The sequence below is a fragment of the Pan troglodytes genome, chromosome 1, assembly GCF_028858775.2.
Source record: "Pan troglodytes isolate AG18354 chromosome 1, NHGRI_mPanTro3-v2.0_pri, whole genome shotgun sequence".
In the NCBI taxonomy this organism is placed as follows: Eukaryota; Metazoa; Chordata; class Mammalia; order Primates; family Hominidae; genus Pan; species Pan troglodytes.
In genome coordinates, this window is record NC_072398.2 from 172,328,345 (window position 1) to 172,351,546 (window position 23,202).

A 23,202-nucleotide genomic window follows, 5' to 3' on the forward strand; every position below is an offset into this window, starting at 1 on the left:
ACTCTAGACACTATGGACAGGAACCTTCATGAAATGACTGGGTTTTCTTTGGGTGGTACTAATTGTTAGCAAGTTGTTGCATGGTTTGTTATTGTTTTCCAATGCATGTGTAATCTAAAATTTGAGCCTTTTAAAATTAAGGGTCACCAAATAAGTTAAATGTTCCGATTTTCTATTCCCTCTTCCTGCAGATGCCCCATTGAATAGACTGTAGTTTTGTCAGTGTACCTTTTAAAAGAAGATATCCAGGAATGCCACTAGATCATATTTTTGCCTGATAAATGTCCTTGGGTAATCCTTAGGTTCTCATTTATTAAACAATAATTTAAATAACACTGTTAGCTGTATTTTAAGCACTTTATATTTATTAGCTCATATAGTCTTCATGACAACCCTGTGCATTAGTTAATATTCTCACTCCCATTTTATAGATGAGGAAACTGAGAGGCATAGAGAGGTTTAATAACTTGCTCACGCTGTCAAGTAGTGGAGCTGTTGATTTTAAACCCAAGTGTTAAGCTTAAGAGTTCATACCCCTAATCATTACATTATATATTACCTCTCTAAAGTAAAAATAAAACTTAACACAGTTGTCGTGAGACTAAATTAGATAAACTATGTAAAAAATAGTCCTCCATAAGCTAGGACTCCTCATCCAGTATCCAGATAATTGATTTTCCAACTCTATATGTGAGACTTATATTTATTGTGATTTTCGAGTCATTCTTCAAGGTCTTCAGGATCTTTTTGAATCCAGATCCACTTTTCTCATTTTAGCCTTTGTAGCACTGTATCATTAACATTTCAATAAGCTTGCCTTTCCTGCCATTACTCACTGATTGCAATGTTGAATTGGAGAAATGTAAACCTCATTGTATATATTTAAACAACGAAGACATTCATTCTTCAATCAGCTATATAGATTACCACAATTAACCCATATATCTTCATCTTATACAGAAGGATAATCATATCAGATGTCTTGTTTAATTTCAGATAAAATATATTTAAGTCTTTAGTTTCTAACAGATTATTCCTATCAATAGTGTCTACAATAAGGTCTACTTATCATGACTTTTCATGAACTCATTATTTTACTTAGTCACCTCTTCACTTGGTTAAGGATCACAAATCAGCTGTTTCATAATTTTTTCTAGAATTTTACTACTGTTCAACATCTAGTTCCTCCTTTTCTGTAGTCTGCTTTTTTGTATTGTGAAACAAGCTCAATAATTGTCTATTTCTAGTCCTTCAGTAACTTTCCCATTCTCTGCAGTTCCTCAACAAACACTGACAGCGGTTCCATATCCGTGGTTCTTAAGTACTCCAGGATGTTCTTTCTGTGCTATTTTCTCATCTATCTTGGTCTTCAGTTTCTTTTTGTGTTGATTAAACACTTTCTAATTTAAAGGTCTTTCTTTATTCAACAAGTATCTTTGAATGTGTACTGTATATGTCAGGCACGGTTCTGATCACTTGGGATACATTATTAAGCAAAACAAAATGTTCTCTTGAAGCTAACCATCTGTGGTTGAATGGGAATGGAATTGCCCTGCTCTCTTCCAGTTGTGTTAATGCGAATGTATTCCTGTGTGTTTTTCTTTCCCTGAAGATAGCCTAAAAAACCTTTTTATTGTTCTTAATATAGTTCTCAAGCCTCAATTCTTTACTGACATTTCTGAGATTTATGTGTGCTTTTGACCTTGCTTAGGTTCTCTCTTTTTCACCTCTTTTTACTTTTTCACTTTTTTGTTGTTGTTGTTTTTTTTTTTTTTTTTGGAGACAGGGTCTCACTCTGTCACCCAGGCTGGAGTGGAGTAGTAGAGTGGCGAAATCATGGCTCACTGCAGCCTCCACCTCCTGGGCTTAAGTGATCCTCCCACCTCAGCCTCCCGAGTGGCTGGGACTACAGGCACACGCCACCACGCTCAGCTAGTTTTGAAATTTTTTTTTAGAGGTGGGGTTTCACCATGTTATCCAGGCTGGTCTCAAACTCCTAGGCTCAAGGGGTCTGCCCACCTCGGCCTCCTGAAGTGTTGGAATTACAGATGTGAGCCACTGCACCTGGCCACTTTTTCACTTTAAGAGTTTATGATAGGAGTAATACATTAATATCTTTACCAGAACTGTTTGTCATTCATTGATTCAAAAAATGTTTTAAGTTCCTATTCTATAGTGGGCACATTATTGAACTGACAAGTGTTTTTGATAAACTTCCATCTTTCTTGAACCTTTTTTTGGGTCTCATGACAGTTAATTATATTTTCATTGGACTTTTTGAAATCTGCTTTTAGTGTGGGACATATGTCTGATAGTTTATAGTGTCCTCTTTGAGTGTTAAAGGAAATTAAGACAACAGAGTAACTTTATCTCGAAGTTCCTGGGTTTTTTTTGTTCTTGTTAAATCTAACAGAACAGTGCTTCTTTTGAAAGGGTTTATGGAATTTCCTACAAAACTCTCTCATTTAGACAGAATTTGGGTTTAGATTATTGATATACACTTTCAGATTTACAAATAAATGTTATTTTCCTAATCTTGTTGAGATTGTATTGAAAATTTTTTTTCTTTTTCAGCTCGTTTGATCCCTTCCAACTGATACCTTGTAATTTTTTTAGTGAAGAAAAGCAGGTACTATTTATGCATTAATGAATGACAGTAGACAATCCCCACTTCCCCCTGTCAAACAGGAAATGCTTACTCTTTTTCCATATGTGCAAGGCATATGTATAAAAAGACTGAAAATGAGAGAGAATTTCTCCCTGCTGGAATTTTAAATCATAATGTTTTAAAACTCTAGTTTGTGCTGAGCTTTGGTTAGTGCTGAGAACTTGGTGGGGTGGATAAAGGAGAACAGGGTGGGCATTCCAGGTGGGGAGAACAAAAATCTCTATTTTTATGCTCCCCCGTTTTGTTTTGTTTTTTATATTTCAGGAGCCATTTCAGGTGAAAGTGGCTTCAGAAGCACTTTTAATAATGGATTTGGTAAGGATAATCTATTGTGTTTACTTAGTTATTCTGATTTCTACTCTTGTGTATTTTTATTGCAGGCGTAAGACAGAGTATGGAAGACGTGTATTTTGGATCTTAACTGTCCTATTTTACAAGGAATCTAAAAATAAGTCTTTTCTTTTGGAGAAAAGCCAAACAATTGCATGTTTCCATATTTTAGAGAAAATAAATTAATGTGAGTTTTTGCAGACTGTTTACCATCATTAACCCTATTTTAACTTTCTAATATATGTGTCTGCCACTTTTTAGATCACTGAAACAAAGCACAACTCCTGTAATTTGGAGGGTTTTTTTGTTTTTACTAAACTACCGATACCTCCAACAGTTTTTGTGTTTGTGATGTCTTTGTGTAGAAGGATTTAGAGTGATTTTTACTTTGTATCCTTACATAATACCTCCCTTGAGTAGGGAGAGTAAATGGTATCTTCATTTTGTAATTGCAAAAGTAGAGTCTGAGAATTTTTAAGTGTTTGGTTGAAAGCTTCTCAGCCAGCAGTGAAGATAGACCTGAAATCTTAGTTTCTGTGCACTGATCCTAGCATCTAGTTCCTCTCCTATGCTACTTTATTTTATAAAAGCATGATGACTATACTTACAAATGACTTTCTTATGATAAGTGAGTTTTGTTACTTTGTCAGGTGGGTTTGTGCGTTTGGGCTAAGTCTGTCTTGTATTTCTTTTAGCATGCTCATGTTTCTATGGCAGAAGTGATTGGTCTGTTAGGAGGAAGATACTCAGAAGTTGATAAAGTAGTTGAAGTAAGTTCTCTCTTTTAAAAAAAGTTTTAGTTATTTAGTCCTACTACCATACCAAATATTTTTATAGAATTCAGTTAATATAATTAAAATACAGACTTTACCTATGATATATATGAGAATATGCAAATGTAGCAAGTTATATATTCCCAGAAGTGACTTAACATTCTATATGCCTAGCACCTGTTTCTTTTTACCACCGAGAGAACATTGCCAGGCCTTGGGGCCTCATTACCTTTATTAGTAAAAAGCTACAACTTCTAAGAGGCCAGAAATAGGTACTAACACTTTAGTTGAAAGTTTGTATGCATCATTCTATTGAAATTATTGTCATAAGTAACAGGAGTCATTGAAAGAATACCTTTGTACAGGTATTATGTGGGCTGACCTGGAAAACTAACCATTATTATGACCTTGTTTGAGTAGAAAAATGCATGCTAAGTTCCTAGCATATAATCAGACTTTTGGAGTATAAGTCATTTGCAAGTTAAAGGCACCTGTGGTATTGTCAAATAAAAGTCTTGGCCTTGAAAAGTTTCCGTATCTTTGAAAGAATTATAACATTAGAGTAACAGAATTAACAGGATTTTAGTATAATCATTTGAGGATCAATCGTTTATAGGTCTGTGCAGCAGAACCATGTAACAGTCTGAGTACAGGACTACAGTGTGAGATGGATCCTGTATCACAAACACAGGCCTCAGAAACCTTGGCTGTTAGAGGCTTCAGTGTTATTGGATGGTATCATTCTCATCCTGCTTTTGATCCTAATCCTTCCTTACGAGATATTGACACACAAGCTAAATACCAGGTATTACATGTATATTTATATTCTGTAAATGGTTGCACACCCCCTCAATGCTCCCTTTTAAATAGATAAACTTTAAACATTTTTCATATTACATTTCTAATATTCTTTATACTGGGGGTTTTGTTTGTTTATTTTTATTTTTTGTTTTTTTTTTTTTTTTTTTTGAGACAGAGTTTCACTCTTGTTGCCCAAGCTGGAGTGCAATGGCACGATCTTGGCTCACTGCAACCTCTGCCTCTTAGGTTCAAGTGATTCTCCTGCCTCAGCCTCCCAAGTAGCTGGGATTACAGGCGTGCACCACCACGCCTAGCTAATTGTTTGTAGTTTTAGTAGAAACAGGGTTTCACCATGTTAGCCAGGCTGGTCTCAAACTCCTGAACTCAGGTGATTGGCCCGCCTCGGCCTCCAAAAGTGCTGGGATTGTAGGCATGAGCCACCACACCCAGCCACAAAAAAAAAAAGAAAAAAAATACTTATACTGGGGGTTTTAAAAGAACATGCATTTTTTTTTTCTGATTGCAAGATTGATAATTGTTTATTTAGAAAGTCAGTTATTTTATTAAGTACAAACAAGCCATGAATGTATCACTGGTAAATACTCCCAGAGCCTTTAAAAATTGATGGGAACAACTAGGACAGGGACTAGATACAACTGAAGTAATAAGAAACATAATGTATTTTTTATAGCTGAAGAAAAAGTTTTATTCTGGGATTTTACACTTGATATGTGACTGGGTTTGCTGTAGGGTATTTGTAAATTATTACTGTATTGATAAGAATTACGGATGTAGGGTGGTGAATATAATTAATAAATACATTCATGGCAAATACAGATTGTGTAGGCCATTTTTTATTTTTAAGGGTCATTTCGGATTTGGTTGAACACATTTTTGCCTGAAAAATGTACTGTGTGAGATGAATATCGAAGGCATTTGATTTAGTTGCAGTTTGGATGTGAACTTTTTTTTTTTAGAGACATAATCTTACTCTGTCACCCAGGCTAGAGTGCAGTGGTGGGATCTCGACTCACTGCAACCTCTGTCTCCCAGGTTTAAGGGATTCTGCTGCCTCAGCCTCCTGAGTAGCTGGGGTTACAGGCACGTGCCACCACACCTGGCTAATTTTTGTATTTTTGGTAGAGACGGGGTTTCACCATGTTGGCCAGGCTGGTCTCAAGCCTGATCAGGCTGACCTGACCTCAAGCAGTCCGCCTGCCTCAGTCTCCCAAAGTGCTGGGATTACAGGCGTGGGCCACTGTGCTGGGCCAGATGTGAACTTTTTAATGCACCTTTTTGTTCCTGCTTTTCCCCATTAGATGTTTAAAATGTTAGTATGGATAAATATTGGCTTTTGAATTTATATAGTTGAAACTAATTATATTTTTCTTGTAATTGTAGAGTTACTTCTCCAGAGGAGGTGCAAAGTTCATTGGGATGATTGTTAGTCCCTATAATCGAAATAATCCCTTACCATATTCTCAGATTACCTGCCTGGTTATAAGTGAGGAAATTAGCCCAGATGGCTCTTATCGTAAGTTTTCAACAAAAATAACTTTATCCTATTTCTACTCTTATTTCTTTGACTCATACAAATCAAAAGATTTGCAACTGTGCAAAATTATTTAATGCAAGAGTTTGTGCCCTCAACTAGGGAATCATTATTTGGGTGCCACCCTAGTGCAGCCACCCTCTTCCGTTTCTTAATCTCCTGCTATATTCAAGTCCCCACTTTTGTTACCATGGCCACTGGGCAAAAGGATTGAAATATGGAGAAAAGTTATGGCCAGGCAGTGTGTATGCTAGGCACTGGAGATGTTGCAGTAAACAAAACAGTCTCTGTTCTCATGAAAATTTTTTTATAAATGCAGACTGGCTTTCTCTGTGATGGCATGCAAATGAAAAAAAATGACCACCAGCTCTCTGTCACCTCCCAGTTTAGGGTTAACAATGATTAACTCAATTTGTATCTCTCTTTGTTCCCATTCTATCTCAGGAAAGAATTTGGTTGGCATAGACCATCGTCTGACTTGATTCCTCTGAGGTTTATGTCCACTTGTAGTCCAAACATTTCTGGGCGGATAGGGAATTAGTATAGCAGACTAGGAAAAGGAAGGGAGTGTGGCTAGAAAGCAAATAATCAGAGGAAACAGTAGGCTAAATAACTCTAGGATATTTATTCTGTCATTACTACCACTGCTATAGGTCAGGTCCCCTGGACACTGCCACTACAGTTACCCCACATTGTACTCTTCCCCATTAGATTATGAGCTCTTTGAGAATAAATACTGTATTGTACCCATTTTTTCTATCCTGTTTCTAGCATGAGGCCTGGCATAAAGTAGATACTAAATGAATATTTGTTTAATAATTAATTTCTCTTCATTCTTAATGATCTCACTTGGATGCCCTATATTTGATATAGATTTACCAGCACTGCCCCCATGTTATTTACTATTAGTTGCTTTATTCTTTATGTATCTGCAACACTTTATTCCTGCCTTCATGGTCACTTTGTCTTTTAATGCAATTTATCTATTTAGCAAGTCCTAATAAATTGTATGCCCAAAGAGCAGGGACTGTGTCTTATTTGTCTTTTTTCTCAAGTAGCACCTAATAAATTGCTTTGCATCTAGGAGGTGGTCAACACTATGGGTTTTTATTGAATTAATAATATTGGTATTAGCTTTTAGTCTGGAATGTCCATTTTGAGCATAGCACATAATACACATTATTCTTCAGCTCAGTACAGTTTTGTAGAAAGAATCGCAATTGTTCTCTCTTTAAATCATTTTAAAACCATCTTTAAATCATCATCTGACTTGATTTTGTAATCTCACAGACTGCTAGGTTTTGGTAATGAACCTCAATTCTGGTGCTATCCAGTACAATAGCAGTACATGTGACTTTAAATGTAAGTTGATTAGAATTACATGAAATTTAAAATTTAGTTCATGGAATTCTACTCTGGCCAAAATGAAGTAACAAGAACTTGTCTGAAACCACCAAAAAACTGGACAAAATATGTAAAATAATGGTATTTAAACACAACATTGAGCAGCAAAGGAATACGATTGCTAAGAGATGGGAAACAAATGAAAAGAGCCCCACATTACCCTAGCTTACTGCTTAAGAGGGTTTTCAGATATGGCACAAGAAGGAGAAACCCACCCAGAGCCAGGCAGACTCAATTAAGGTGATGGAGATAAGGAGACCAAGACAGCTGAGTTTGTGAGACAGAGCCCCAAGAGAACAGAAAGCAGAATGGAGAGTGAACTCTGGAGATTTGTAGAAGACTATCCCTGGAGTATTTAGCAAACTACAGATCAGCACATGCATGTGAATAAACTAGCCCAGATGGGAAAGAACCACTTGAAAGCATTAGAGGGAACTATCCATGATGCTCCCATGAGCTACCATTGGACAGAGCTGTCTTGTAAATGACTTGTCCATGCTTAACACTGCGTATTAGATCTTAATCCTAGGTCTTTTGCTTTGCCCTTAGAAATCCTCTGGTGCAAGAATTAAGGTTTTCTAGAAGCCATGGGATACCTTGTGCTACAGTACTTTTAACTCAGGTCATATCTTTACAATATCTCTAATGGTTTAATGTTTTCTTTACTTGTGACAGGCAGGAAATATATTTAGTGATCAGTTTTCTTCTGATATTTTAGTGGATAAAAATATTCTCTATAAAAGGAAACTTTTATTGACTTTAAAAGTACCTTTTTTTAACTTAAAAAATATTCTTAAAAATACCAAATAGACCTGTATATAATTTGTGTGTATGTTTTCATGTTTTTGCATCAGCATAGATTGAAAATGCATTATTTACCTCTCTTTATTTTCATCTTCAACTTTCACTGAGAGTAGGAGTCACTCTATTGGATTCAGATCCCAGCTCTGACATTTATTGCTTATTTTACCTTGGGCAGTCTACTCCCTCATTCTCCTTTGCTACAGCTGTAAAATGAGAAAAAATTACTACCTTGCTTACAGTAGGTATATGGTTGTAAGGTGTGTCAGTAATATATGTAAAGTGTTTAGCAAATAATAGGTTTTCAGTGGGTGGTTATCATTATATAGATGGTATCCATGTTTAGTAAGTAATCAAAGCATGTCAAGTAAATGACTGTTATCACCATAAGGAGTTTGCTTAATACCCCGTGTACTATAATGTGTCACTCTTCTTAAGTTTTTGGAGAAGAGGAAAATTGAGGAATTAAATAAAAAAGATCAGTCATCATCATCAGGCTTGCTGTCCCCTTTCCTTCCAAACACCTGAAAAAATGCCTTTTTAGAGCATATTGACAGTTAAGCTATGCTTTATTTCATTGTGAGGAAATAATTGTATTTTTCCCCTTTTTTTTTCCCATGCCTTCTGATTTGCTGGCATTTTATTTATTCCTTACCATGGTAGAAACCCAGTTGAGAGGCAGTATTATGTATAAGTTAAAAGCAGAACTCTCGAGCCTGACTGCCTGGGTTCAAATCCTGCCAATGCCTTTTATATCTGATCATGAGCAGGTTAACCTTTCTATGACGTAGTGTCCTTATCGAAAAAAAAAAAAAAAAGGTAGGGGGTGAATAATGGCAGCTACTTCATTTAAGTGATTTCACATTAAGTTTTAGGTGGCACATAGTATGCATTATAAGTGTTACTATGATGGTATCAGCCTTTGCTAGTGAATCAGCTGAGCTTTTAAAAAAAATGCTATAGATGCATTTGCATGGGGGTCTTGAAGGATATGTGAAAAATTGCTAAGATAACTCATCGTTTGGTATTTTTTCCTTTCTAGATGAATATATGATGTTCACCCCTTGGGCTTCTTTCTTTCCTCCAGAGTTTAGTATAACAACTTTGACTCAAAGCAGTTGCTGCCTCCCCAGAGTTCATCCTATCCTCTTGTCTAGTCTTAGATTAGCTCTTCTAGGGAGGTGGAATGAGTTTGGGCTCAGAAGTGAGGCAAACCTGCTGGGTTTTAACATCTATGTCCTGCCACTTTGCTAGCCTAAATATGTTTTTTAATGTGTCTCAGCTTCAGTTTTCTCACCTGTTAAAAAAAAAAAAAACCTTACGGCATTGTTGTAAGCTTAATAACCTGTATATATATAGATTTTTAATTATCACTAGGATGGCAATATGTCTTAGTTTGTCTAGGATAATCCCACTTTAAACCTGTGGTTCAGGCATAATTATTAATAGTACCTTCTTTCATTCAAAAAGTCTCTTGGTTTAGGTGATAAATTACGTGATCATCCCATCATAGTGCCATGCGTAGAATTGTCATGTAAATGGCACTTTTACTCATTATTATTATTAATAGCTTGGCATTAATATGCTTAGTGGACCAAGTACAATCAGGCAATAAATATTTAATGAATGCCCACTATGTTTAAAGTGCTGTTCAGCTGATCTGCAAAGCTATGGTTGTAAAAACACCGAAGGGAATTTTAAGTATAATTAAAAGGAGATTGGAGAGTTAAGAAATAGTTGATGAAAATGTGCTTCTTTATGCTTTTCTAGGCTTACCTTACAAATTTGAAGTACAGCAGATGTTAGAAGAACCTCAGTGGGGATTAGTATTTGAAAAGACAAGATGGATAATAGAAAAATACAGGCTCTCCCATAGGTATGTACTGTGGTTTGAGATGGTTGCACATCTGCAGTGTTGCTCATTAAATTATGTTTCAGAGAAAACCCAAGTTAAATATAAAATTGTGATGTATGGCATCCGTGATAGTTTATTATGAAACTGATTAGTTTATAGTATTCGTTTCACCAGTTTGTTTTCATATTTCTTCCTACAGCAGCGTCCCCATGGATAAAATCTTTCGCCGGGATTCTGACCTGACTTGTTTGCAGAAAGTAAGCTGTCTTCATTTTAATTGGTTCCATTGTTCACAGATTCTGAAGCTATTCATCTCAATGTGTTTTCCCATGATGCCTAATACTTTGTGGATAATTTTCTGTATATTTCTTTTATTACTTTTTCCTTTGGAAAATTAATTTCTAGGAGATAATTAGTAACCTGTTTTGTTGCCCAAGCTTGCACATAGAAAAAATTCTATTTTAGAATAAATTTGTCAGTGTCGGCTGATTTTAGCAGATTATTATTATACACAATGGAGAACATTTTTCTTATTTTATTAAATTTGAAAGTGCCATGTTTCCATTTTAGCCTTAACAATTGGTCATTTTTAAGAATGATGGTATAAATCCAACGATTAAATTTAAATAGTCATTTTATTTAACTTTCTAATAGGAAATAAGAGTTTTGAATTCTGTCAGTTCACGTCTAGGTTTTGCTTCTGTAATGATTGAAGGCTAGTAGATCTGCAACATTTGTCTTTTTAAATAGCAATTGGGGATAGAAAATTTAAACATTAAGTTTCTTTTTAATATGTTTTACTCCTTTCTGTTATATCCAGTTTTTTGTGTGTTGTTGAAAAAGTATGTGCACATTTCCAAGGAAATAGACTCCAGCTAGCATCCTCATTTTGAAATGCAGAATCCTATGTTTTTATGTACCTAGATTTTTGTGTGTGTGTATACTCAGGATTATTTTGCTTTGTAAGTGTAACTACAAATGGAGAAAAGTCACAAATACGTCCAAAGTAGAAAGCATCACATAAACAATCTCAGGTTTGTCTCCTTATGTAAAATCATAAAAGTACTAAGCTGAGTGTTCCTCAGCAGCAATTTCCTACATTCCAGCTCTGTGACTATTAAACACAAGTTAATCTTCAACCATTTTTAAGGAGAGTGTTTCTCATTTGAGCATTAGGAAATGTGAGGTCTGGAAAGGGACGAAATAGTGATAGTAATGCAAACCCTCATACTTTTTCTGTATTTAAATATAAAACTTTTCTTTTCAACTAGCTTTTGGAGTGTATGAGGAAGACTCTGAGCAAAGTGACCAATTGCTTTATGGCTGAAGAATTCTTGACTGAAATAGAAAATTTGTTCCTTTCCAATTATAAAAGCAACCAAGAGAATGGAGTAACCGAAGAGAACTGTACAAAGGAATTGTTAATGTGATTATTTTAAAGTTAAGACTTTTAATCTTGACACAGTAGATCTTACTTTCAAAGTTATAAACTTAAAGTGATTGTAGTTAACATTGGCACAGCTTTGGTATTTTTTCTCTATTTCACAAAATCCAAACTTTGCCACATAAATCATGTGAAAAGGAAGAGATACAGATTTGTTTTCATACAGTGTTTATCAGAGTGTTCTGCAAACCAGGGTCCACCACGGTGTTCTAGTCCTTTACTGAGCAATGCTGTAGGCTGTGAAACTTAGCAACCTGGTCGGCTTTACTGTTGTGTTCAGCTTGGGATTTGGACTATGTCTCTAAGTCATTTCTTCCCTGAACTAGTCATTTATGTTCCATTGTGGTATCTCATATTTCATTTAAAAGCACTTCCATTCTTTCCATATGTTCTGCTGAGATTTGTTTATGGCTATAAATGAGATATGGATGGGTGGTCACTGAGATAATTAATATGGTTTAGAACTACTGATTAGTAAATCTAACAGGAGGCCAGGAGAGGCATGACAAGAAAATCTTAAAAACAGGAAAAACCCAAAGGAGAGAACTAAATTACCAGTTTCTAATCATAGATACTAGCTTCCATTTCATTGTATAGCAACAGTATCATAAGATATGCCATTTTCTCAGCTATCTGAAAATTTTTAACCAATTTTACACACATAAAATAATTAGCTTCAATTGTGAGTCCACTTACATTAGTAGGTGTGATAAAACCTCATTTAACTGGAACGTAGGTAATCATAACTCAAACTTTTTTTCTACTGCCTACTACTAGGAGAAAGAGGCAAATGATAATAAAGCTGGAATAAATCAGAGATTTAATTTTTAAAACAAGCCTTTCAGGACATATTACATATTCAGCCCAGTTTCATATGCTTTCTGAATCTATAATGGAGGTCAGTGAACTTTTTTAATGTAAAGGGCCAGTTTGTAAATAATTTTGGCTTTTCAGGCCACATATGATGTCTATGAGACATTCTTCTTTGTGTGTGTTTTTTACAGCCCTTTAAAACGTTAAAAACCATTGTTAACTCACAGGCCTCATAAAACATAGGCTGTTGGCTATTATTCTCCAACCCCTGATCTAGAGAATTTTAAACATTAGAATTTTGTTTTACATTTGTTAAGCTTTACGTCGTCTTCAAATGACACCAAAACTCAGAATTATGATCTGCATTTAAGCCAATTTTAAAATAAAATAAGCAGTCATGCTGCCTCATTTATTGAAATTCAGTAGATTTTAGTTTATTTCTTAGTAGTCAGAGAATTGATTTATACCTATTCACCAAACATTCTTACTAATGTTTCCTTATATCTAAATCAGATTGATTCTATATTTTGCTTTGTTTGTAATCAGTAGCCAATGAAGAATAAGGAGTATTGGAAGAAGCAGTGAGCCAGCTTTAGGTGACCTGGTTCTTGTCTCAACTTTGTGATTTGGGGAGATATAGTTTACTTTCCCTGAGCCTTAATTCTTGTGTAACTAAAGTCTAACTTAACTTCTTAATGTCCTTCCAGAACTAAAATTTTATTGTTCATTCTAATCGTTGGACTACTCATGTGAAGTTTATATTCTGAGTTAATACAGTTTCCAAATTAACATACATTTTTAAAAAAAGGGTAGTATTTTTCCATTTCTCTGTGTGCACTTAGGATAAACAATGAAGTATAGCTTATAAAACAATTAGTTTGAGGGCTGAGCGTGTAAGAGGAACTATACCAAAAGTCAGGAAACCTGAGCTCTTACCCTAACTCTGTTACCAACTTTGCTGTGTGACCTTAATCAAAACACATAACCTGGACCCCATGCTCCTCACCAGTAAATCAAGGGCCTGAATTTTATGGCTTAGTATTCCCTTCCAAGCTCCGAAGTTGCGTGATTCTGTGAAAGGCAGTGATTGATTCCTTTGTACTCATCTTCCTTTTGACCTGTTTCCTCATGATATATTGGGGAACAAATACTAAAAAGTGTTTTATACTAGCTTTCTTGATTGACATTTCCCTATAATACTGATGAATTTGGGTGATGGAAAGTAATGGAAATTGTTAAAAGTTCTGCTCTCAAATCTGAGTCTCCTTGCCCTGTGTGCCAATGTTTAACCATATTTGCTAATCTAAGCCATATTGTGAGCATCTCAAGGATGATACTTGTCAAGAGTTTGGGGCCTTGAGAGCACAGTTTTCAAAATAATACTTAATATTTTCTGACTATAGAGTACATTTGTCTTGTAAAGTATATTTTAAAATACAGAGAAGTGTGAAGTACAAATATCTCAGTGCTACTATTTAAAAAAACACAATTAGTATATAAATCCTTCCCCATTTTTTTGACAGTATAATTTTAGTTTTTTAAACTTGGTTACTTCTTTCTCTCTTCCTCCATCATTTTCCCTGCTTCCTTTTTCTTTTGTCATATTCTTAAAACAATTTTGCAACCACAGGTACCCACATTGCTGGCACTACCAGCCTTAGGCTACTACCGAGGTTAATGGAGCCAGGGCCTTGTAGAAGCACAGAGGAAGTCTATAACTGAGGGGGCCTATGATACAGGAAGTTCAGGAGGCAGAGTCTCAAAGGAACACCTGCCTTTAATAATGTTTACAGAAGTGGAGAAAGGACTAAAGGACTTAAAGACATGCAGGTGTCTTCATCCTGATTCTGTCTTTGTTATTGCACAATGACTATAAAATAATGACCTAATTTTTTTTTTTTCTGGCTTGGCTAATGGAAATCGACACTAGCGCTTCCCCAATATTAGACTTAATCTAATTCCAAAGTAACATTCAAGAAAAGAAAAACCAGTGGAACAGGATCAGTAAGCTCAGACTCTCCATCTCCGTTATTTTAGCCTTGACCATTCTTCTCTAATCCTTTTAAATTATCTTCAGTTTCCAGTTCAAGTTATATTGCTTCAGTTACAGTTTGTTTGACCCTGTATTCAGAACTGCATTATGATTCTTGTGGGCCCTAGATAGTTTTGCCATCTTAGACCCCTTCTTCCATACAAAATTAAAAGTGATATTTTACAATTGTATCTGTATGAAATGAATGTATTAATATTTTAGATTAAAACATTTTGTTTAGAAGTTCAGTTTTTTCTTATGAGGCTAAAAAAAATTAAAACATTTTTGTGGGCTTCTAAAAAACTGTGGGCCTTAGGTACTGTGCCTAATGGATAAGTTGGCATTGACTGTATTCTGAAGGGCATCATTGGAAAAATAGCAGTCATTATTCTGTCCCCTTCTCCCACCACCACAGTCCTTGGAGAAGTCTTTGCCACTCCATCCAAGAGCACCGCAGTTTCCACGGTTATAGATCTATAGACTTGAACTTACTTCCTTCCCAACCTAACCAAACTCACAAGGATTACTTGGGACCATTCATCCTCAAAAAAGATAGGAGGCAGTGGTTTGTTTTAGTCTTCAGATATTTTTGTTCTGGTCAGTCCCTAATCTGTAGTTTTGAAACTCGTGCCACACTTGAAAGGGAAACATCCTACTACCTTTCTTTCCTCTCCATTTCCCACAAACCCTTTCCTTCATCATCACTCCCTGCATTCTTACTTCTCAGCATATAGATACAAGACCCTTCTTTCTATTATTTATTGAAAGCTAGGCCTGTAAAATAGAGATGGACAGACCATGCATGTTTCCATGAAGCTATTTAATGCTGCTTCCAGTCTTCTGTCCATACCATTCCTTCCCTGCCCCTAGGAGTGGGGTTGAGGTCTGTGACATGCAGACTGAAAGCACAGTCAGAACCTCTGCAGCTCTCAACCCAACAGAGGAGACTGTGGCTTCAACATGCCAACCTGAGCAGGTCTCCTCTGCATTACGTTCCTCCCATTTCTCTTGCTGGGTCCTGATGAGGTGAGCTGGAGAAACCAATAGTCAGGATGCCCTGGAATTGATGTTGCTCTGTTTTGTGCTCACAAAACAGCCATGTAACACATGAGCACCTGAGTTGAAGCCATCCAGTCGCAAGTCAGCAGACAGCAGTTGATGGAATTCTCAGTAGAAATTCAGTAAGGGTGCCCAAATTTTATTTTTTTTTTCACCGATACTCTACCAATATATGGTATTTAGGAAAACTTCTTTTATCCAAGCACAAAGAAAAGCACACACATTTTTATAATCATCTGCTTCATCAGGGTAAATAAATAATTTAACAAATTTGATCAGCATCTCTAGTTTACCAGTACTTTAATATTAGTTTTCTTACAAATTAATGTATTTTGCAATATTTCCAGAAAATCACTGTGGGAGAATAATGTAATATACTTTAGGATATATTTCTTGACCTTTTCTTAAATGGCTTCATGTGCTATTCCCCCAAATTCTGCTTTCTCTATTTTCTTTTTTATTTAACCTATAATTATACTTTCTAGTATATTCTGAGTCTATCTTCTAAGCCACCTTACATTTTTCCTGGAACAAGGGAGGGAATAAATAGTTGTCTCCACTAAATCAGGAAAAAATAAAAATATCCCAGGGGAGCTGTGATTATGCCAAGAGCTCTAAACAGAAGTTTGAGAAGGTAAAAATTAAGTTATAGTATCTGAGTTGTTTTTATTTTCTTCCTTTGGTGTTTATGAAGGTATTCATAAGAACTTTAATTTCAGGGGAAAAAATGCCTGATTTGCTATTTTTGACATTTCCTCGTCTCTTAAGAAGTCAGTTAAATATGTTTTCATAGTTTATATTCCTGTTTCATAGATTACTGTGAAACATGTGTTTAAACCTATGAATTATAAAATAGTATTTAGATTCTAGCGTGAGTTAAATAGATTAGTCATGTATCTTTAGATTTGTGGATTTGACATGTAAATTATGTGTTGTGTATAAGTTAGTTACTAAACATACTGCATGGTTATTGATAAACTTGTTGCTATTTTTTTCCAAATGCTATCAGTGTTTGTGGACTTTTAAAAATTAGTTTGAATTTTGGAATGTTCTGTAATAAAATATAATTTCAACTATTTTGTACATTTAAATATGCCATGTTGTATATGTCTGTATTTAAAAATATTGTAAAGATCTGCATTTTAAGAATTATGAAAGATTTTCCTCAAAAATGACAGAACTCTCCATACTTAATTGTGACACATTATAAGATACCTGATTTTAAGCTTTTGGATTTTGTTCTAAAAATTAAGTTTAAACATGCTGAAAATTCCATAAAAATAAAATTTTGAAAATAAAGTGATCATTTGGATTCTTTCTAAATTATTAGCAATATACACATTGAATTGCAAAAAAATGCCACATTTTAATTTATCAAAGATTTGTTGAGCATCTGTTATATAGAACACTGTAGGGGAAGCAAAGATGAGGAAATCTTAATTTCTTCCCACAAGAAGCCTTGTAAGTGGGAAAACAGATGATAAAGCCCAACATGAATAGCTAAGACACTGAGATGCCAAAAGAAGACTTCCAGGGTAATGGATGGTTAAACAAATGAGAGAAAATTCTCTGGAATATGAGCAGTGAGATCAATTTCTGGGGAAGAGAAGCGGCCTAATCAGATTTGGTTAAATAGCATTTGTGGGAGGATGCTTCAGAGAGGTGTTTAGCATAGGTGTGGAGGTAAGGAGTGAGAATGGCGAGAGTTTTGGTTAAAGGGTAGAGTATATGAAGATGTTCATTATGAAAGCAATACACATTGTGTCAACTAAAGGCTGTAGAAGGTGTAAAGGAAGTGAAAATCTACCTTAAAAGCAGTATTCCCTCATTTATTGATCTTCAACTTTCCAGTCTTTATGCAAAACCTATAAATTTTTTTTAAAAACCCAACAGAATCATACTGTATATCTTTAACTTCTATAATTCTCATTGAGGACATCTTTCCATCTTGGTGCCTAAAGTCTATTCATCCTTTACAGTAAGTACATAGTATTCTGCAGTATATATTTGTCTTAATTTATTTGATCTGTTTTCAGTTGAACTTCAGGTTGTTTCCATTTTTCTATTAAAAATATATTTTTTCTTTTACACAGTTAATACTTCTCAGAAGAGTCATAGAACCTTAGTTGCTAGATCAACTATGCACCCTTTAAATTTTGTTAGTATCTGCAGAAAAATTTTTATTCCTATAAGCTAATTTTCCTTAGAGTAGTACAGGCATATTCTGTCTTGTTATAGAACCAGTTTGAACTCAGGCACCTAAATGATAATAATTTAGGTGGCAAAGTACAAGAAATAGTAAATCCAATGCAGGTATTTCTGATTGGGTGGCCCTCCTGGGCAGCTCATCTTCAATAGATTCCTTTCACATTAGTGTTATCCCTTGGAGGACAAGGGGAACGAGGAAGAGTGGAGGGTTACACACCTGGTACTTAACTACTTGGAAATACACATGGTTTTTGCTATTCCTTTGGGAAGAACTAAACATACGGTCCCACCTGAATGCAAAGGGAGCCGCTAAATGGAGTCCTGATTGGACAGGTACTTCTGCAAAATTCTACACTATGGAAAGGAAATATGAATCTTTGTTAGTGACTAGCTATCTCTGCTACAGATGGCTTGGATTGATTTTCTAAAATAGTATAAACTTGTCTTTGCATGGCCTTTAAACTACTGTACTTGAGACCCCATGTTCATAAAGAAAAGTTGACATCAAATTTCTTTGAAACCAGAGCTCTATATTAAAATGGATAACCTATCCCCCTTAATTCAGAGAATTTTAAAGCTGGAAAAAGGATTGTTCAGGCTTACAGTTCTATATTTTAATAGGAAACAGGTTGCCCAAAATGAAGCAGGTTGCCCAAAGTCACAGCCAAGTTTGTAGCAAGAGCGCCCCTAGAAAGACCCCAGCTCTGCCACCTAACCCAAGTGCTACTGCACCATCCTTTTGAGTGATGTCACATTATTTTTCAATCTCATAAAGAACTACTTAGTATTTTATGTGAGATTCAAATGTTAATACGTTTTAATTTAAAATGTAATTGTCTCTTTTAGAACTGCAAGATCTTATCAATGCCCAGAACATGATTTTTGTGGAACAGTTGACTAAGGAATTACTATTAGAAGTGCTATAATTAGTGAGAATTTATTCGCTTTATTGGCATTATCTAAGAGTAACAAACCCAAATCCTCGATGTTTGCATGCATGTCCACAAAGCCATGTTCTTCAATAATTGTAATGAAAATGTTAATGTTTACGGCCACTAGAGGGTGCTCTGTCACAACGTGTCAGCACTACCATCTCAGCCCAGTACTGTTGGCTAGCCTAAGAGGCAGAAAAGACTGCACGTGTAGCTGAATTTGTAAGCACTAATACATTCACTTTTCTAGTTCCTTGACATAGTATGATCTAGGGATGAGTTTCCTTGTTTCATAGTATCCAGGTTAACTATCTTCACTTTTGTTTATAATAGTAACAGCCATCTATTATACATAGATACAGTGCTTAAAATGCTTTACATAACAGTGTCACATTTAGTTTCCACAACAACCTTGCAAGAAGAATCTTACTACCCCCATTTTAAACTTAGCCATAGAGTGTTTAAGTCACTTGCCCAACGTCATGCAGCCAGAAGTGGCAGAGAGAATTCAGATTCATATATAATTCTAAAGCCAGCTCATTAAGCTATTACGTTATTGATTTCAGAGCTGGAAGAAACTTAAGGAACAATTTAGTTTAGTCTCCTCACTTTGAGATGGGAGAACTGATACCCAAGTCCAAGTCACAGACCCAGTCAAAGCCAGATTGGGAAGTCAAAGTGTGTGCATTCCTTATCCTGTGATCTTGGGTCACGCCTCATGGCAATTCTTGCCTTCTCTGAGCAACAAAAGAAATCCTGTGCTCGTAGGTCCTGTGCCATGCTTTACCCAAACATAGTAGATGATACCAAGGGATTGTCTTTGTTACCCAGACAACAGAAGGAATGGACCTTATGGATAGAAATTTTGCTCTGACATGGTTCTCTATTTCATAAGAGCCTCTTGCATTGTCACAGGTAATTAATCCTCCTGCTGCCAACAGGTCCCCCTCCATCCTCTACACTGAAGCCAGAGGGATTTTTTTTTTTTCTTCACGAAGCATAAATCTGAGCACATCATTTCTGTGCTTAAAGCTTTTTTTTTTTTTTTTTTTTTTGAGATGGAGTCTTGCTCTGTTACCCAGGCTGGAGTGCAGTAGTGTGATCTTTGGCTCACCACAACCTCCGCCTCCCGGGTTTAAGCCATTCTCCTGCTTCAGCCTCCTGAGTAGCGGGGATTACAGCCGTGTGCCACCATGCCCAGTTAATTTTTGTATTTTGAGTAGAGATGGGGTTTTACCATGTTGGCCAGGCTGGTCTTGAACCCCTGACCTCGTGATCCACCCGCCTTGGACTCCCAAAGTGCTGGGATTACAGGTGTGAGCCACCGTGCCCAGCTGCTAAAAGCTTTTTAATGGCTTTGCGAATTTTCTGCACCACTCCTGACGCGGAAGCGCAGAAGACCCTTACTTACGATGCACCCCTCTCTAGCCTAACCTCCTGCCACTCCTGCCTTCAAATACACACACACGCACACACACACTCCTGCCTGTGCTTTTTGCCCTAGCCACTCAACCCATTTCAACTGCCCATCTTGGATTAGACAAATCCAAAATGGGCAGCTTCACCCCTGCAGGCTCACCCCTTTCCCCCTGCTTGAACAACACCCTTCCTGGTCCCAACCTTCTTCAAAATTCAGCTCAAACATCACTTCCACCTGGAAGCCTGCCTGCCTTGAGTCTTCATTCACTCCAGATGGGGTTGACTGGGCCCCTCTCACACCCTGTTCTTATCTCGGCCCCAGTCACACTGCCTTCTGCTTGGCTCTTTTCTTTCCTACTACTTCTATGAGACGGAGCTTCTGAAGGGCTTGGACCTTGCCTTCTCACACTTCATATCCCCAATGCCTAGTATAATACCTAGCATAGATTAGGAAGGCACTTAATTGATGGCAGCTTGATGAATGGATAAATAATTGAATAAGTGAAAGAAAGCAAAAAGAAAGAATGGAAGGCGGATTTTTGGGGAAAAATCAGTTCTATGACAATCAGTTGCTAGATTTCCTGTGAGGAGTAGAAAATAACTGAGACAAAGCTGTTTGTTCTGAAAAACAAGCCCCAGAGTCTAGGTGGGAGCTGAGAGCCCCGGAGAAGCCGCATCTCTTTATTATCTTAAGTGCAATGAGCACTTCAAGAGACATGAATCAACTGATTAGCAAGGGCAGCCTACTCCAGGAGAGGTATTCTCTTGCAATTTTCTCAAAAACACAAAGGCAGGTGAGATTATAACACTATAAACATAATTGCATTTTCTAATCAAAAGTGCAACGTAACTTGGGTAATTATGAGGCGTCAGCGGTGTTACCACTTTATATCCTGAGTATTTTTATCACTGCGAGTTGGGTAGCAACTGCTCAAACATTTTCATCCATCACCTTGTGTTCTCTTCTGTGGGGTTCATACATGGAAAACAAAATGAAAAACAAAAAACAAAAAACAGAAAAAACAGGCAAAGGGTAGAATCCATTTAAAGATGACTAAGGTGCCTTAGTCATGCTGGATTTGAGGTCCAGCAGTGGGATGGGTTCTGCATTTTCTGGGCAAGTGATTTTTCTGTCAGGCAAACAGGACTAGGTGCATCATCCACAGCCCTGGCTGAGGGGAGCTAGGAGAGACAGGTCCAGCTCCAGCCCACACCCAGGACCTTTCTCCACTTTGAAAGATACCTTTGAATTGCACTTCCATTTCACCCAGGAAATCAATGCAGCCCAGCTTCTCTGCCCAGGGCCCAGTGGAGGACGATATATCATACTCTGGGCAGACCCAGAATGCAGTTAGTTACCGTCTCCTCCTTAGGAGGGAGAACAACAATAGAACCAAAATAGCAACGCTAAAAAGCAGACATTTGGAGGGCTTGGGGGCCTTTTGTTGCTGCAAAAGGAGAAGGAAAGGATTTTGCCATGCCCCTGGGGTTTACGCGTTCAAGAGCCCTCCCTCCTGATCCAGGGACCTGGGACAAGCTGTGGGACCTGCAGGGCTCTATGCGGCATGAAGTTCCTTCTGGTTTTGTAGAGAGACAGGGCTGTACAATAGGAGCCCTGGATTTCTGGTCAAAAGCTTTCTTGGTGAAATAGCCAGATCTGGACAGGAAGAGAAGAGAGAAAAGGCACTCTAGGCAGAAGGTGCCCCGGAAGAGGTGGCACAGTGCCAAGAAGTGTAGATTTCCATGAGGCTGGTGTGCATCGTGTGTGGCTAGGAGTCGGGGGCCACAGAAGGGGATGTGGACATGGGGTCAGGTCCCCCAGGGTGTCCAGTGCTATTTTAGAGAGGGTTGCATTCATGTTCCTCATGGAAAGAGATTCAGGCAATCAACAGCCAACATCTTCAAATCCTAAAATGAAAAGGTTTCTCTAAGCCAGTAGTATTCAGACTTTTATTTAGTTAGAAATCGCTGTTGAAAACAAATCTTGCATTAAAACCAAGCATATAAAACAAGTAATAACCAAAAAATAGAAAAAACCCAACTGGATATCAACTGACAAATGGATAAATTAAACGTGGTCTATCCATACAATGGAATTATTATTCAGCCACAAAGAGAAATAAAGCACTGACATATATTACAACATTAATGAGCCTTGAAAACATTATGCTCAGTGAAGAAGTCAGACATAAATGACCACATATTGTATTATTCCATTTCTAGAAAATGTCCAGAATAAGCAAATCATAGATAGAAAAAGTAGATTAGAAGTTGCCAGAGTCTCAGGTGGGAAGAAGGGATTGGGGAGTGACTGCTAATGGATACAGGATGTCTTTTTGGGGTGATGACATGTTCTGGAATTAGTGGTGATGGTGACGGTTGTACAACCTTGTGAATATACTAAAAACCACTCCGGATACTAAAAACCACACTTAAAAATGGTGAACTTGATGATCTATGAATTACATCTAGAAAGAGAGAGAGAGATGGAGGGAGAGAGGGAAGGAAGGAAGGAACCAAGCAGAGCCGATTTGGCTGAAGGGAGGAGGCACTGGGAAGTACAGTGGCCCTTATGGTTGGCCCTGTTTATTTCCAATGTCTGCCCAATCTCTCACCCAAGTTTTAAGCTTGGCTTCCAGATCCCTGGGGAGCCAAGTAGGAGAAAAGATATAGACACCTCAAAATTGAGCATGTAAACTTTCACCTAATCCTCCAATTTTCCCCCACTCCAGAAAGGTTCTGCTTCACTTTCTCCAGAGACTGACCAGGCAGCGACTACCCTCTTGGGGGTGAGATGGTCAGTAGCCTGCTAAGGAAGCAGGAAGCCACTAAGGGATAACTACATCTTAAACCCACTTTCTGTGTGTGTGTGTGTGTGTGTGTGTGTGTATGTGTGTGTGTGTGTGTGTGTGTGTGTGTTTGAGACAGTCTCACTGTGCCACCCAGGCTGGAGTGCAGTGGTGTGATTTCGGCTCACTGCAACCTCCGTCTCCCAGGTTCAAGCGATTCTCCTGCCTCAGCCTCCTGAGTAGCTGGGATTACAGGCATTCACCACCACACCTGGCTAATTTTTCTATTTTTAGTAGAGATGGGGTTTCACCATGTTGGCCA

At 37.1% G+C, this 23,202-nt stretch overlaps 1 protein-coding gene across 4 annotated transcripts in view; it reads left to right on the top strand.

The window, feature by feature from the left end:
- MYSM1 (Myb like, SWIRM and MPN domains 1) overlaps positions 1 to 16,835 on the top strand; it is a 45,353-nt gene extending 28,518 nt beyond the window's left edge. For 2 of the 4 annotated variants that reach the window (XM_016919456.3, XM_513441.8), the window contains exons 13-20: positions 2,575 to 2,629; positions 2,933 to 2,983; positions 3,694 to 3,768; positions 4,388 to 4,576; positions 5,974 to 6,106; positions 10,100 to 10,205; positions 10,384 to 10,441; positions 11,456 to 16,835. In XM_016919456.3, coding sequence (XP_016774945.1) covers positions 2,575 to 2,629; positions 2,933 to 2,983; positions 3,694 to 3,768; positions 4,388 to 4,576; positions 5,974 to 6,106; positions 10,100 to 10,205; positions 10,384 to 10,441; positions 11,456 to 11,614 — 826 coding nt within the window. In that variant the 3' untranslated portion in view covers positions 11,615 to 16,835. The remainder of the gene's footprint in view (positions 1 to 2,574; positions 2,630 to 2,932; positions 2,984 to 3,693; positions 3,769 to 4,387; positions 4,577 to 5,973; positions 6,107 to 10,099; positions 10,206 to 10,383; positions 10,442 to 11,455) is intronic. The other 2 variants (XM_063801453.1, XM_016919457.4) reach the window with 2 other exon arrangements.
- Positions 16,836 to 23,202: the final 6,367 nt, after the last annotated feature.